Raw genomic sequence first — 16,455 nt, 5'->3', positions numbered from 1 at the left:
TTCAAATGATTCAGTTTAAATCCAAAGTCTCTCTTTTATGATCCTACGTTCAGTGTTTGACTTGTCTCTGTTCATCTGGGCGACCCGCTCCTGACAGGCAGCCAGAGCTTTAACAACTTTTCTTCAGAATTTCTGCAGAACCTGCAGCTTCGCTCCGTTTGCTGCTGCCAGACACACAACTAACTAACTTTTCTCCAGAAATCCTCCACAACATGTCATTTGTACGCGATATGTCTTCCAACAAGAAGCCCTCCTGCCAACACACACACACACACACACACACACACACACACACACACACACAGTTAGTGCAGAGCAGAGAGAAGAAGCATCTGTTTCAGTCTTTCAAACAAAAGATGTGAAAATGGACAAAGCCAACTGATTTATTTACAGTTGAACAGAATTATTTTAAACAGTTTCTCTGGTGAACATAATTTTTTTTTGTTCAATCTCTGTTTGAAGTGCACGTATCCATAGCAACACATCTCACTCGTGCCCAGTGGATGATGTGTGTCTGTAGCTAACTGTAGTTAGCATTTAGCTCAAAGACACAGTCTGAGAAGATCCTCACCGAGCTGTTAGCCTGGACGTAGACTCTTAATCAGGTTCTGCTTCATTTGAAATTATCGTCTCTCTCGTGCATCGTGCATTCACCAACAAGCTGACAGGACAGAGTATAAATCTGGATGGACCTGGGAGTCTGAGACTAACTGAAGAACCATGTGGTCCAGTTTTCCAGTGAATTTCAGGAGGAGCTGAGACTCTAATCTTACATCATTAAGAAAACATGACTCTACGGCCAAGTTGGACCAAGTGCTGAGCCAGCAGAGCAGATGGATGAGTGAGAGCCAATGTTGAAACAAGCTCTAATTTTAAGACTAGTTTCTATTTAATGTCATCGTAGAGGCAACGATTCATTCAGATCACGAGGGAAAAGAAGTCTGAAGAAGAAATCCACGAGTCTCTCTGCGGCAGGAGATCTGTCCAGTTAAATCATTGATGATGTTCAATCTCATATTTAGACTTTCACAGCAAAGTTTACTGATTTCACACTGATGTCAGCACGAAGGATTAAAACAAGACGGGAGGCAGCATCGCTCTGACTGTGACATTAAAGTCAGCAGCAACAAGATGATCATTAATGTCCGGTCTGAAGCCCGATCAATACATCAGCAGATATCAACCTCTCATCTCTCATGAAACAGTGTCTCATTACATGATTTGTCCACCAGAGGGCATCTTTAAAATGTTTCGCTAATATCTTGGTCACTTTTCTTTAAAGGTGCATTATGTAGAAATGTAAAACAAATCGGGGGAAGCATATTGCTGGAGTAACTGCTAACTGCTGCTGACTGTAGCTGCCATTAGCTAGTTTGCTCAATTAGCCATGCAGCTAGCAGTCTAAACCAGGAGTTCAGGGAACTGGGGGAGTTTTGCTGTTTACCATGCTAGTGAGGAGCTTTGGACCAATGATGCTACATTACACTTGGACACCCCGTTCATTCCCATAAAAGCTGCTCAGCGGCGTCATGAAGCCAAAAAGTTCGTCTTCCCGACTATAATCTTCCGTATTGTGCGACCCACAGAGTGTGCGCACTTGAGACTTCCATCATCCGAGCCGGCCTGTTTAACCCAGCTAACTTGAATAGAGATAAAATAACGTAATCGTGCAGCTCTTCTGGACTTTCCAAATGTTATCGGACTGAATGGCTCAAATTCTGACAGTGATGTCTCGCGGGTTGTGACGCTCAAAAAAATGTATCCACCATTTTACAGATGCTTCTTTCACAATGTGAGCTGATGGGGAAAAGAGCACCATGTGACCATGTAGTTACACAGTTTGACCACTATCAGGAGAGACTGGACTCTGTCTTTGTGCATCCTCAGGGAGTCTGGTAGACTCCCCAGTAGGCCCACAAGTGGATCGGGGAGCAGTTGCTGCCCTATAGCTGTACATTTCACCACAGCCCCAGAGACAGTGCAGTCTGGTTCCAGTACTAATTCTACATGTGGGACAGGTTGGAGAGGCTCCCGCTGTATACTTACTGTAGATATATTCAGAATTTCTTCCCATGTTACACCAAGATGTTTTCAGCGATGCCAATCTGTCCAAGTTCAGTTTTTGTAACTCACTGTAAAATTTCAATGTTCAAATTTTCGACGATCCAGCAAACAATTCTTCCGTAAGTGGGAGTCATCTGAGACGTCGAGTGTTCACCCTCTTGTGCACTTAATGCCTGACTTGTAAGTATTTGTAGAAATCCCTGGTAGGGATGTTGTACTGAGCTCCTGAGGACTCAGAACTTCCCATTATCAAAGAGATCACACACCGTTTCTATTCCTGCTTGTAGCCATGACTTGAAATTTGGTCCTGCACATCTCACAGTTTTTTAAAATGACTTTCTCCTGAATTCTCCACTGAAATCAGTTGCTTCACTTGTCAAGATGCCAAATATGCAGCTGACACGGAGCTGCTGGTCTGAGGATCGGGCCATAAGAGGTAACAGATTCATTTATCTTGTCATCTCTGGATTACAACACTCGTTTTCTTCAGATATGAGAAAATGATCTTGTTATCTTTGGAAAAAAACATTTGTTATCTTGTGATAACGACACAAATAAATCATGATCTCAAGGAAACGAATAAAATGTAACTCGTCATCGCAGGAAAACAGAAAATAAAATGTGTGACCCACGACCGATCAGGACTTCCTTTGCATTGAGTCCCTCATTTATTTACTTTCTCTCATTCATTCATTCATTTTCAGTCTTTTTATGCATTTATTAATGTTTTTGGCTAGATATTCATTTATGTATTATTTTGTGTGAGCAAGACAGGTAAAGTCAATCTCTGCACTCCCTGACACACTTTGAATGATGGTCCCTTTTATTTTGCATAATGGAGCCGAAACATATAAAGATTTGTAAAAAGAAAATATAGGAATAAATCAGTTTGAGGACATAAAAGTGGAGGAAACATACGAGGAAATCAATATACAAAAAATGGAAAAAATTGGACAGCATATAAATATAGGCTATAATATATTAATATGGGAATATAAAGGTAAATAAACACAAAAATCCCTCTGTCGCATTTTATAAATTAATTAATGCCTGCATTCATTTTTAATTGCACATGAATTAATGAATCAAAGTCTCTGCTCTGTGTGAACACACATCCTGCTGCTGTCCAACAGCAACACTGTGATAAAGTTCCTGAGAATTATAAATGAATATAATAAGTGAGAACAGAGTCGGTTGTGGGCCCAGTTACAAAACATGTTCTGGAACACAGTCAGCAGAGATGGAAACTCTCAGGCCACAAATAACCATGTGACTGGGTGAAACACAGCGTCTGGGTTTAGTTACTCTCCTCACAGCGTTCACATGACAGCTGGTGTTTTGAATTCAGGCTGAATGAAAAGTCATTAATTCACCTCAAAGATTTAATCTGTGACAATTCTGCATTAAAATTGTCTAAGATTGACTCGACCTTTGTTCCACATGTCGTTGAGTTGTGTTCTCACATCATCACAAATGTTTCCAACAAAGATCAAGCAGAGAAATCCTCCAGTGTCCTCGAGGTGACGCTGAGTTTCATCTGGTCGTCTGTCGCTGTAACTTCAGGAGAGTCAGAGAGAGAGGAAGTCTGAGAACGAGACCAAACATAACGTGAAGAAAACTTTAACACGGCTCGACTGAGTCACAGAGAGAGATTTGAATCAGCAGTGGAGGTTTAACGGTGTGTTCACAGTCAGAGAAGTGTTTGATGGCAGGATCATTTGTGTTTATTTGTCCCAAACAGCCAGATTACTGTACATTAGCTGTAAGATAAGGTTAGCGAACAACCCTAAGCACTCAGCAGAGATCACATCACCCGCCGTTACCTGTCAACCAAAATTTTGCAGTGGCAAAATGTCTGACATAAAACCCAGCGGGGCACAGAAGCGAAAAGTGCGGGAGAAAAAAAAAAGGGACAGAGAACTATTAGCGAAGATTCCTAAATTAACAGGATATTTTAAGGCTGCTGGTTGTCGGGGTCAAGGAGATGCGGAGGTGGAGGACGTTGACCGCGACCTGCGTGGCTCATCATCTTCTCAAGCTAGTGAGGAGGGTGAGACACGGGCACATCCACTGGGATAAGATGCTTATTGTGATTGTTATTGTTTCAGATCTGTGAGAGACACACACAGACACACACACACCTGCAGGTTCTCTGCTGCTGTGGTAATGCTTCTGTTGAATTTGTTTCTCAGCCCCACTGTTTGATTTGTGCCTTTGCTATAGAACAGGGCAGTCTGTGCTGTTGCAGCAGACGTTGTCTGAAAGCTGAAAGCTTGTAACGCTTGCCTTTCTGTTGTATTTTTGTTACGATGAAGGCTGTTACAATAAATGTGTGCTAACTGGAGTGTGGGTGGATCATGTTTGCCAAATATTCTCCTGCACTGTTACACATGGTGCAAAATTACATCTTTTCTGGGAGAGCATGATGCATAATGGGGGGGGGGGGACATTAAAAATAGCCTAGGGGCCCATGACTACCTTAATCCTCCTCTGGACACAATACATCACAAAGACACGAAACAACCACACAGAGACATGAAACAACCACAGAGACACAAGTCAAGTTGATCAGCAGGAGTGAAGATGAATCCACTTTTTTAGTCCACAAGTTCAAATCGTAATCTCTGAGCTCTCCTCCCGTCTGTAAACGTCCCGGATCAGAACCTGATGAGACTCCAGGTGTTTGAAGTTGAATCATAATTCACAAAAGTAACTTAAAAAACAAAAGTCAGTATCAGACTGAGATCTGATGCCGGCAGTGGATCGCGGGTGCAGTTTGTGCAGCTTCCGTGTGTGTCTGTTGGGTTGTGATTGACTTCAGACTGGGCGGGACAAACAGGTCTTCCCTGACTTCACCTGTCTGAGCACCTCATGAGCTCTGAAGAAGCTGCCTCTGTCACCACTGCTCCCACACTCACATCTGCTTCTCTGCCTGAAACATCCACACAGGTGAGTTCAAACTGCTTTCATACTTTCATCACAGTCAGGCTGTAATGTATTCATGTGTCGACATTTGCTTTGATGAGTTCAAATGTCTTTTGTCCATGGAGACGTCTTTACCAGTGTTGTTTTGTCCAAAAACCCAAAGAGATTCACTTGACTGAGAAACTCAGATCTGATCTTCAGATGCAGGTTCAGAATATTTAGACTTGTCACACGATGATGACACGATGATTGACAGTCAGGATTCACATGTTGGTACAGTGAAGAAGATCAGCATCTGTCTTTCTTCCCTGCAGCAGGTTTGAAGTCGTCTCGTCATCATGGCCGACTGCAGCAGAACTGTGGACGATATAAAGAGGTCCATTCAGTCCTGTGACTACGTCGACTCCAAGGAGACCACAAAGTTCTACGACCGCTGGGCTCAGACGTACGAACAGGTCCGTGACAGAAACTCATCGTCCTCCACGTCTGTGGAAACGTTTGTGTTCTGATGATCAGGAACAGTTCGTCAGTCATCACAGAAGTTTCACATTTATCTTCAGCTGATCGGCTTTAACTGTTGCTGCTCTGAGTCACAGTGTTGTGTGTGTCATCGGTCACTGGTTGATGAGAACTAACACATGTACCATTAACAGGATATGATGTTGATAAACTACAGACCAGCACATCTGGCTGTAGATTTCCTGAACGCCAACTTCTGCGGGAGGCGTGAGGAGGTTCAGGTTCTGGACGTCGGCTGTGGCACTGGACTGGTCGCTAAACTGGTGAGAAACAAAAGTCCATTTCAGAGCAGACACTGCAGGCGTGACAGCATGTTTTCATGTTCGGCTCAGTTTTGAGATATAACGCGTCTGCATTCACTAAAAGTTTTCCTTAGGTACGTCTTCAGGAATGCAATCCAGTGCTGAACAAGCATTACTTGGGCAAAATGAACCATTTAATAATATTATTTGGAAAGTTTAACGCAGTCACACATGTATCAAACCTTCATGATTCACTCCAAATTAAAAAACATAAAGACTTTATGCGACATGTGAAAAGTAAATGCAATTATTTTATTTCAAACATTTGTCAATTCCTTTGAAATGAAACACAAAAAAGTGACTGAAATAACTGTTTAGGAGCCAAGGAAGAACGACTCACAGTCTCTGCTCAGCTTCGATCTGTAATGTTGAAATCTACAAACCGAGCCAGAAACCTCAGTGTGATCATGGACTCAGACCTGAACTTCAGCAGCCACATTAAGTCAATTACAAAGTCGGCCTACTATCATCTTAAAATAAATCCAGGATAAAAGGACTTATGTCTCGGCAGGATTTGGAAAAACTTGTCCATGCATTTATCTTCAGCAGACTCGACTACTGTAACGGTGTCTTTACAGGACTCTCTAAAAAGTCCATCAGACAGCTGCAGCTGATCCAGAACGCTGCTGCTCGAGTCGGAACAAGAACCAAAAAAGTAGATCACATCACTCCAGTTCTCAGATCTTTACACTGGCTTCCTGTCAGTCAAAGAATAGATGGCAAAATCCTGCTGTTGGTTTATAAAGCACTGAATGGTTTCTGATCCATCCAGACCTCTGAGGTGGTCAGGTTCAGGTCCGCTTTCAGTCCCTAGAGTCAAAACTAAACATGGAGAAGCAGCGTTCAGTTATTATGGAACAAACTCCCAGAAAACTGCAGGTCTGCTCCAGCTCTCACCTCTTTTAAATCAAGACTGAAGACCTTTCTGCTTTTCACTGAAGCAATTTTAAGGCTTTGAACTGCACTGTGACTTTTATTCTTATTCTTGTCTCTTTTAAACCTATTCTATATTAGCCTACTTTCCTATTTCTTAACTTGCTTTAATGTCTTTTAAATGCAATTTTTAATTTCTTTTAATGTCATTTGTATGGCCCTGTAAAGCACTTTGAGCTGCCTTGTGTCTGAATTGTGCAATGCAAATGAACTTGCCTTGCCTTACTTTTCAATGTGACTCAGAAAAATCATGAACAACCGGTTAATTATGAGATTTGCATGCAGTGCAGTATGTACATGCCCAGTGTACGTGAGTGGTCATGTGATGTGTGTTTTCAGGTGTGTTAGTATGGACAGAGATCAACGCTGACAAGGTGCCAAAACCTTTGTCTGGCTGAAGACCGTTTTCATTTTAAAACAAAAGTACCTGTGTACATGGATGAACTGATCCAGCCACACCCTCCAGCTGCTCCCTGATCCCTGTGCCGTCACCTGGGCTGCTCTCTACAGGTTCAGACTCACTGTTGGTGCTGTTTGTCTCCCTCTGGTGTTCAGATGTTTGAACTGGGCTTCAGGCACTTTGTGGGAGTGGACGGCAGTCAAGGCATGCTGGACCAAGCTGTTAAGACCGGCCTCTACCAGGACCTCAGACTGGCCTTACTGGGAACACAACGGCTGCCTGCAGAGACTGGTACACACACACACACACACACACACACACACACACACACACACACACACACACATGCAAACACACTGATTCCCTCCCAGCTGATCATTAAAGATGAGGGTTTTATTCAATAAATAACTAAAATGAATGCAAAGAGGCTCAGAATGAGGAGCAGGCCTGGGCCATGAGGCAGGGGATAAGCAGGGCAGCTGGAGCTCTGACTGTAGGTCAGCAGAGGGGGCATCGCCTACCCAGGACTTGGAGGGGTGTCGGCCGACCCAGGAAGAGGCTCAGGGTCAAGAGTAGCATTGACCAACCCAGAAACAGATGAGATGTCGGCTAGCTCAGAAGCAGGAGGATCATTGGCCAACCCAGGATGATGCTCTAGACAAGGTTTCGGCCGACCCAGGAGCTAGTGGGATGATGGCCGAGAGGAGACTCCTGGGAGGTGTACCAGGCTGGAGACTAACCAGCCCAGGACCTGTCTCTGGTTTGGGGTTAGCAGGCTGGTGGGTAACTGGTGCAGGTGCTGGCTGGAGCATGACAAAACTTAGCCTTACAGAAAGGAGCACAGGTGTGTTAGGGAGTTGGAGACATGATGGACTCAGCCCGTCCCAGTTCACCCTCATTACTTGTTTGCAGGGGCGGGCTGGCCATAGGGAGGTTTGGGAGTATTCCCAAACGACACCGGTCTGTTCCAGGCCGAACCGGCCGGAGGTCGGAACGTTTGTTTACCCCAGAAAACGGCCGCAGGTGACTGGATATCAGACTGGGTCAATCTAATATTTTGCATATTAAGGGGGGATACGAGCGCCCCCTCCCAACTTGAGCTGATCCTTGTCTCTATTGAAATGTGATTGGCTCAGTCAGTCATTAAACCGGTATCTTCCTGTTGAAAAATAAGAGAGAGGAGCGGGATAAATTCAAATTAGCAAACATGCTAAAAAGAAAGAAGCCGGAGAAAGAGATGGTGGAGCAGAGAAATTAAGGGCAAACAAGAAAAAAAGGTTAATACAGGATGCTTTTCCTGGTGGAGGGGCGAAGGTCAGCGCGGCTCGTGTCAGCCGGGCCAGCGACGACACGGACCGGCAGCTTCGGCCAGACAATTAATGCCGGTATGCCGGGCTGGGTCGGGTGGGGTTGTAATTTTCAGGCCCATTGAGAGTTTTAAAAATACATTAAAGTGAGTAATTCATTTACTGTGAGTGTGTGGCGCTTTTCTTATGTTGATTTTTATATTGTATTTGTGTTCCAACTCTGAATTCTTTGCAAAAGTGCTATAAAGTTCATCATTGTTACTGTTATTGTTATTATGAGCTGACAAGGCCAGTGATAGTCTTGGAGTTGATGCAGAGGGACAGGATACTGCCAGTCATAGGAGTGAGGAGGAGGAAGAGACAGATGAGGAGGGACAGGAGGAGGAGGAGAACAAGGAGGAGGAGGAGGAGGAAGAGACAGACGAGGAGGGACAGGAGGAGGAGGAGGAAGAGACAGACGAGGAGGGACAGGAGGAGGAGGAGGAAGAGACAGATGAGGAGGGACAGGAGGAGGAGGAGGAAGAGACAGACGAGGAGGGACAGGAGGAGGAGGAGAACAAGGAGGAGGAGGAGGAAGAGACAGACGAGGAGGGACAGGAGGAGGAGGAGGAAGAGACAGACGAGGAGGGACAGGAGGAGGAGGAGAACAAGGAGGAGGAGGAGGAAGAGACAGACGAGGAGGGACAGGAGGAGGAGGAGGAAGAGACAGATGAGGAGGGACAGGAGAAGGAGGAGGAAGAGACAGACGAGGAGGGACAGGAGGAGGAGGAGGAAGAGACAGACGAGGAGGGACAGGAGGAGGAGGAGGAAGAGACAGACGAGGAGGGACAGGAGGAGGAGGAGGAAGAGACAGATGAGGAGGGACAGGAGGAGGAGGAGGAAGAGACAGACGAGGAGGGACAGGAGGAGGAGGAGAACAAGGAGGAGGAAAGTGGAGCAGGAACCAGTGCCAGGTACAGGTGCAGTGTGCAGGACTGGGTTGGCAATAGGTCTTTGCATAGAATTATATTATATTAAGATGTCATATGTTGACGTTCCAACTCCAGACACACAGAAACAATAAGCCCATCCACTCCTGCAGTTATGTCAGTGGATGGGCTTATTATTAGGAATGTTATGGTCCAGTCACCTTCATCCTCCACCACATGCAACCTTTAAATCATACAGCTCTTTTACACTTATCAATAAACACACACACACACACACACACACACACACACACACACACACACACAGTGTGTGGTATGAGTATGCATAGTATGTGTGAGCATATGTACTTCAATACACTCTACTGACTGACTAATCTGTGTGTGTTGTGTTTAATATCATTAGATTGTTTTTATACGGCAAATAAAGTATTTGTGTTAAAATTACGGTTCCACTTGCGTCCGTCATGCGATCGGATAAAAGGCCTCTCCAAACCAAGCTCCCGGGCTGAATTTCAGCCCCAGCCCGCCCCTGCTTGTTTGGGTTTACCAGGTGTGTCCATCTGATCCAACTCAGCTCCAGCTGGTGATCAGCTGACAGCTCTGCTCCTCTCTTCACCTGAGTGTCCAGGACATACAGCCGCAGATCTGATGATACGACAAAGTCCATTATTGACCTTTGGCCAAAGGTGGTGTAGTACTCTTATGAATCATCTTATGCTCAATCCATGACTAGCACAGTGCAACAACAGCCCGCTGTACACTGCACACGAGCCCGGTGCCTGTCCCTGCAGATGGTGAACCCACAGGGTGAGCCCGGTTTGAAACAGTAAAATATGAAACAGGAAGACTTCTGGAAAATGAACCTGGTTCTTCTTCCTCTTCTGTTGATGGTTTCAGGTATGTTTGATGTGGTGATCCTCGTCGGTGTTCTGAATGCCGGTTTTGCACCCGTCAGCGTTGTCAGGGAGCTCTGCCACGCCACCAAGCCAGGTAACCAGCTACCACCTGTTAGCAAGAGTCTGCACAGCTTAGTGTCTTCACATTCAGCCGGTACTGTCACTCTGACTGTCTGTCTCTCTATTGTTGTTGTGTGTCTCTTTGTAGTTTTTGTGTCTCTGTAGTTGTCTTTTTTCTCTTTGTCATTGTTTTGTATCTCTATGGTTGTTTTGTGTCTCTTTTTGGTTGCTTTGTTTCTCTTTGTATTAGTCTTGTGTCTCTTTGTGTTTGTTTTGTAGTTCTTTGTGGTTTATTTACATCTCATTTTGTATCTTGTAGTTGTTGTATATCTCTATGGTTGTTTTGTGTCTAATTTTTGTGTCTCCTGTATTTGTTTTATGTCTTGTTGTAGTTGCTTTACGTGTCATTTTGTGTATCACTTTGTGTCTCTGTAATTTTGTTCTCTTTGCATTTTTTGTTGCTTTGTGTTTCTTCGTAGTACAGCTGAATGTTTTGTGTCGTCGCAGGAGGTTTCATCTGTATAGCAAAAGGTCCACACCCAGGAGCAGTACAAGAAAGATACAAGAAGGATCTGGACAGAGAGCTGCAGCTGATGGAGGACGAGGGACTGTGGAGCCTGGTGGGAAACAAACCGACGGACAGATACATGGAAAACCCATATCTGACCACCGAGGCAGACAGGAAGGACGAGCAGGAGGAGCGATACCTTAGTGGGAATGTTTTCCTGTACAAGAAATCCATCGATTTAAATCAATGATTAATCATACAGCACAGAAGAGATGGCGACGCTCAACAGAAAGTAAAATCAATTCAAAATATTCAGTTACAACAAATATGATTCATACATACTGTATCACAGTCCAACGTGTCAGGAATAAACATTTCTCAATAAATGTCAAATATATTAGCATCCTTTTCCATTGTTGTTGTTGTTGTTAACCTTAAAGATATATTCTGTAAGAATGATTTCTTTAAATGTCAAAAATGACTCGACCTTTGTTCCACATGTCGTTGAGTTGTGTTCTCGCATCATCACAAATGTTTCCAACAAAGATCAAGCAGAGAAATCCTCCAGTGTCCTCGAGGTGACGCTGAGTTTCATCTGGTCGTCTGTCGCTGTAACTTCAGGAGAGTCAGAGAGGAAGTCTGAGAACGAGACCAAACATAACGAGAAGAAAACTTTAACACATTAAAGAGTTGAGGTGAAGCTCTGAGTGGTTCTGGTTCTGGTTCCTCTCTGTAACATTACGTTCATGGAGTAAAGTCCATTTCCCCTCCAGCTCCAGTCAGCAGTCAACATGACAGAACAGAAACACCCGACAATGGAGGTCACCTCCGCATCACTGCTGCAGTCAGGCTGATCAACAGGAGTGAAGATTATTCACCTTTTAAATCTCGCAAGTTAAAGAAATAGTCAATGATTCGTAGTGAACGGACTCACACAGCTCACACAAACATTTTCTGTCCCTCAGACAATTGAACTGATGGACTCAATAAGCTGCAGTTGGTCCTGTGTGACTGCTGAAGAACAACATTTCCTTTTGTTTGTGACACTAGTCCGTCCTGTTGTCCATCAGTGTTATCTTAGATAGATAACATGATAGATTTCTTGATCGGTAAATGGTTGTCATGGAGATTTTATTTTATTTCCTCTAGCGCCACCCTCAGGACAAACCTAATGCTAGCTCCACTGCTGTAAACACGAGTGGGGTTTAGCTGTAGTTTCAGGACCACGGTTGTGGGACGTTTGGAGATAATGGGAGTGAGACGAATAACAAATAAGTTTGAGTCCTGAAAGTGAATAAAGTTTGATTTGATTGATGTTATAAACAAGTCTGATGTCTCATCGCTGTTTCTCTTTCTATCTTCACTTTTTCTAACCTTTAAAACATCTGTTTGAAATTTAGTCAAGTCAATATTATTTATATCACACCAGATCATAACAGAAGTCTCTGTCTCTCAGGGCACCTTTTACATCGAGGTATCAACTGTACATGATTTTTTAGCTAATTCTGCTATTTATACAAATTGCACATCATTGCAACCAAGGTGAACTGCAAGGCAAAGTAGTATTTGGGTGAAATAAACCTTTAAAACGATAATTAATGAGTCAGAAAGTAGAATTCAGGTGGAATGCACTAACTGGACAATCTTTAAATACCCAATGTTATTATTATTTGTAAATAAAAATACCACACTGTTTATAATCACACTGTTCATATTGTAAATATTATTACAGTGTTCATATTGTAAATATTATGTATATACGAGTCATTTCTATTTCTTTCTTTCATTTGCGGAACAAATAAAGGAATTCTGATTCTGAATAAACCTGTAAAACTCTTATGTAGTCTTGTTTGCACGTTTACGATCATTCACGTCGATAGGTGGCGCTGCGGTCCTGAACGTAGTTACAGTGACGAGTAGAAGAAGAAGAGTGCGCGCTGTGCTGTTCTTCTCGTTCTTCTTTTTTTTTCTCCATGAACTTTATTTAACTTCTCAAAAATACTTACAAATTCTCTCAAAGGGAACATAAATTGCATTTATCGTCTATTACATAAATAAAATCTACAAGGCTTGTCAAAAATAATAATAAGATTAAAACAAGGAAAAATAAATAAATAAATAAATGAATGCAAGATCACACATCAAGGCATCCTCTCTAATTGAGACTCTTCTGCGCCCGACACTCTGCACCGCACGGCAGCCTCAGCCCACAAATCCCTTCATATTCATCTGCCAGCAGACCCAAGGCTTCACAGTACTCTCAGTACTACATCAATGAGGGTGATCTACCTTTCCACTTACAAGTGTGTATGTGATATTTGCCTAAAACTATAATTATATTGATTAGATCAGACATTTTTGGGGGGACATTTTCATTGTATACCAACACTTGATCCTTATTAAAGGGTGTGATGTTATCTGTTTTACTTTTTAACCAGTCATACATGGATTGCCAAAACTGGGTGTTCTTCTCGTTCTTGTATGCGCCAGACGAGCGACTCCGTTGAAATCATGGATGTATAGATCCATGGTTGAAATCAACGACCGCCATTTTCCGGTCCGGTATCCAGTAATAATACATCATCCATGGTTCTTCTGCTCAACGCCTCCATTTTGCTGTGATTCCGCGAAAGCCGACAGTTTGCGACAGTGTGGATCGACGTGCGGCAGCGTAAAGCGTCGCAGCTGAAGTAAACATGTGGAGAGTTCAGTAGCCAATAAAAACCCCGTCTGGTGAGATTTTAAACCTATAATTCACATGTGAGTTGACATTATAACACAGAATCTGGATCTCTTGTGTTTTTGCATTCGGCACATTTCCGTGAATGTAAACTAAGGCTGTTAGCATGTAGCTTAGCCCCGCTTGCTAACACACCCTTTCGGTTTAGTTTTCTGTCAGTTTATCAAACATTAGCTGAAATACGTGAAGCTGAAATGAGTCTCGGTTGGATCGTTTCAGAGTGAAAGTTCACTTCCACCTGGTTTTATCCGTTTAACGCTTGTCGAGCCTTTAGGACGCCGGGAACATCCAGGAAAGTTATAGCGCGGTTCCCCGTTAGAAACACTGTAGATTTAACGTTTTCTTCGTCACCGGTGACGCTGCATTCATGACAGAACAAGACGGAACTAGTTGATAAATCATCGTAATGTCCTCTTTAATTCGGCATATATCCAATACACCAAGCACTGGTGGTTTTGATTTAATTGTACAGTTTACCTTCTTGCTGACTAACCGCAGTCTTCTCTTAACGTGTCACCATGACCATCTTTACACTAATGTAACTCTCACTTCACCGCTGAATTTAATTATTTATACCCCGAATTGTCTGTGAGAAACTAGCAAAAGACTACTTCCCGATACTCAAAGGAAAAGTGTCTGCAGCTTTGTAATCTTTGTTGGACTGTGCTGCTCTCTGTAGAGGTCTTTACCTAAATGGTTGCACAGCGTCCATAACGTTACTGCAGATATCTGCCAGTGAGGCCACGCTGATGATCACATGAAAAGTTCCTGTTGTCCTGATTGATATCAGAACTCGTGCACGTGGACTCCGCTGTCAGGAGTCTGCAGGAGTCTGCTGTTTGGAAGAAGTGAGAGATCTGGCGCCACCGTGTGGCAGAAAGACGCAGGTTACTGTTGTACATTAATAATCTGCTTTTTTAAATTAATTGAAAGAACTTAGTTTGCTGCAACGTGCAGCTGTCTGACTATTATCTTCATCTACTGAAGAATGAACTCAAACCAGCAGTGTCCCTGATAGACATCAATCAATCAATCAATCCATCAAACCAGTTCAAAGTGATCAGACAGTCTATATTGTTCATCTGTCATATTGTGATTTTGATATCAGAGATCTTATTGATTTTGTGCCCGTCTGTTCTGTCCGTCCGTCTACAGATGGAGAACTACAGCAAAGCTCGGACGGAGGAGCAGCCGTCCGTCTGTCCGTTCTCCGGCCTCCCGCCTGACACGCCAGAGGTCCGCGTCAAAGATGGCAGCAAGATCCGCAACCTGCTGCGTTACGCTCTGAGCCGCATGGAGGCCAAACCCCGAGCAGCTGACGATGAGGGGCGACCTCTGTCTGAGGAAGGGGGCGTGGCTGTGGAGGAACAACAGGAAGCTCGGGGCCGGCCGCTCTGCAAACACATCGTCTTCACGGCGACCGGTAAGGGCGTGTCTAAAGCCATCACCTGCGCTGAGATCGTCAAGCGGCGCCTGAAGAGTCTCCACCAGCTCACCAGGCTGCTGTACAGCACTGTGGTGGAGGTGTGGGAGCCGCTGGAGCCCGCCGCCGGCCTCGACAGCCTGACGGTCAACAGGAACGTGCCCGCCATCTGGATCCTCCTCTCACAGGAACCACTGGACTGCAGCCAGCCTGGATACCAGGCACCGGGCCGCTATGACACCCTGTGGGCTCAGTCTGCCAACAGGGAGGAGGGAGGAGGCTTCACCGGACAGAGACCAGGACACAAGAGGAAGAAAGGAGGAGGAGGCGGCGGCGGCGGCGGCGGCAGAGGGAGGGGACCCGGCCGCCAGGCTGGACGGTCCAGAGAGGCAGCTAAAGGACAGAGCTGATTCAACTTTTACAAACTGAACAGACATAAAGACTAAAACGCTGTGAAGAAGACACTCTGGACACTGAAAGGACTGCAACCATTGTTCAGCTCTTTAATTTAATGTATTTTTTCATCAACAGCTCTTTCTTTCCTTGTGTTCCTCGTGTTTTTTAGGTGTTTTATTTTGAGTCCTGATCTGTTTTCTGTGGATCTACAGTTTAAACTCAAACCTGAGTTCTGAAAATGTGTTTTCTAACTGAGTCAAAGAAAGTTAATTAAAGAGATTTTATTGGTTTCAGAGTGAAATTCTGTCCACGTTCTGTCTTTACAAACAAAATGGAAAATGAGGCAAGATGGCCGACATCATATTTCGTGTTTTCAGCCAAACTAGCAGCAGGTCTGTCCGTCCTGACAGTGAGTGACAGCAGGGAAGAGAAAACAAAAGAGAAATGTCATGTTTATCAGAAATGAACAGACCTTTTATGGACCCAGTGGACAGTGGACACCGTTGGACTTTCCCTCAGGTTCTGGTTTCAAGACACACGAGTGAAGTGAGGTGAATGTTCAACACCTGCTGGAGCAAAATATGCATTCGTTCATGAAGTTGAACTCGGTGTAAAGAGAAGATGTGAATTTGCTCTTGTGCTCTAGTTGTACTCATGTAAGCTGAGTTGCATTGTGGGTAATGTAGGCAGCAGGTTTTGTAAAGAATGTGGAATAAAAAAGGCAATATCTGATTCATTTGTTTTTAAACTGTCCACGAGTCCAACGGTGTTACAGCAGTTCAATGAGACCAGCTTTTCAAAACTTGCTGCCTACGTTACCCACAATGCAACTCAGCCACTGAGTGACATCACTGGAGGCAGTTACCCTTAAAGACACAGTGAGGTCAAGATGCCAGTGGTTTAAAGGAGCACTGTGTAAAAGTCAGAATGTTAATATTTACTAGCTAGAAGCTAGGGAGGTGGCAGGGTCCGCCTCATATAAACAAAGTAAAACAGCATAAATTGTGTTGTCCTTTAGAGTCAGTTTGTTTATTCAGTCAGTGAAGATCTCTC

General features: G+C 44.1%; 2 protein-coding genes and 1 long non-coding RNA gene across 6 annotated transcripts; 2 read left to right on the top strand and 1 right to left on the bottom strand.

Annotated features, from left to right (window-relative positions):
* Positions 1-7,188: 7,188 nt before the first annotated feature.
* LOC311260244 (methyltransferase-like protein 27) lies at positions 7,189-11,123 on the top strand. 2 transcript variants are annotated; one of them, XM_084357848.1, is made up of 3 exons: positions 7,189-7,434; positions 10,277-10,369; positions 10,843-11,123. In XM_084357848.1, exons 1-3 carry the CDS (start codon positions 7,299-7,301, stop codon positions 11,091-11,093), a joined length of 480 nt encoding a protein of 159 aa, XP_084213974.1. In that variant the 5' UTR covers positions 7,189-7,298; the 3' UTR covers positions 11,094-11,123. The 2 variants fall into 2 exon arrangements, with proteins under 2 accessions (XP_084213974.1, XP_084213975.1); XM_084357849.1 differs by lacking the exon at positions 7,189-7,434 and adding an exon at positions 9,935-10,186.
* Positions 11,042-16,367, bottom strand: LOC311260248. The gene is made up of 2 exons (XR_014622978.1): positions 15,875-16,367; positions 11,042-11,482 (listed from the first exon to the last, which is right to left on the bottom strand). It is a non-coding gene; the product is annotated as an uncharacterized lncRNA (long non-coding RNA).
* rpp25l (ribonuclease P/MRP 25 subunit-like) lies at positions 13,350-15,703 on the top strand. 3 transcript variants are annotated; one of them, XM_084357846.1, is made up of 2 exons: positions 13,350-13,603; positions 14,739-15,703. In XM_084357846.1, the coding sequence occupies exon 2, from the start codon at positions 14,739-14,741 to the stop codon at positions 15,414-15,416; it is 678 nt and encodes a 225-aa protein (XP_084213972.1). In that variant the 5' UTR covers positions 13,350-13,603; the 3' UTR covers positions 15,417-15,703. The 3 variants fall into 3 exon arrangements, with proteins under 3 accessions (XP_084213972.1, XP_084213971.1, XP_084213973.1); XM_084357845.1 differs by having other exon boundaries at positions 13,351-13,576; XM_084357847.1 differs by lacking the exon at positions 13,350-13,603 and adding an exon at positions 13,627-14,470.
* Positions 16,368-16,455: the final 88 nt, after the last annotated feature.

Source organism: Pagrus pagrus, assembly GCF_965226575.1.
Source record: "Pagrus pagrus genome assembly, chromosome: 7".
Lineage (NCBI taxonomy): Eukaryota > Metazoa > Chordata > Actinopteri > Spariformes > Sparidae > Pagrus > Pagrus pagrus.
The sequence above is the reverse complement of the archived record's forward strand: the minus strand, read 5'-3'. Positions and strand labels throughout refer to the sequence as shown.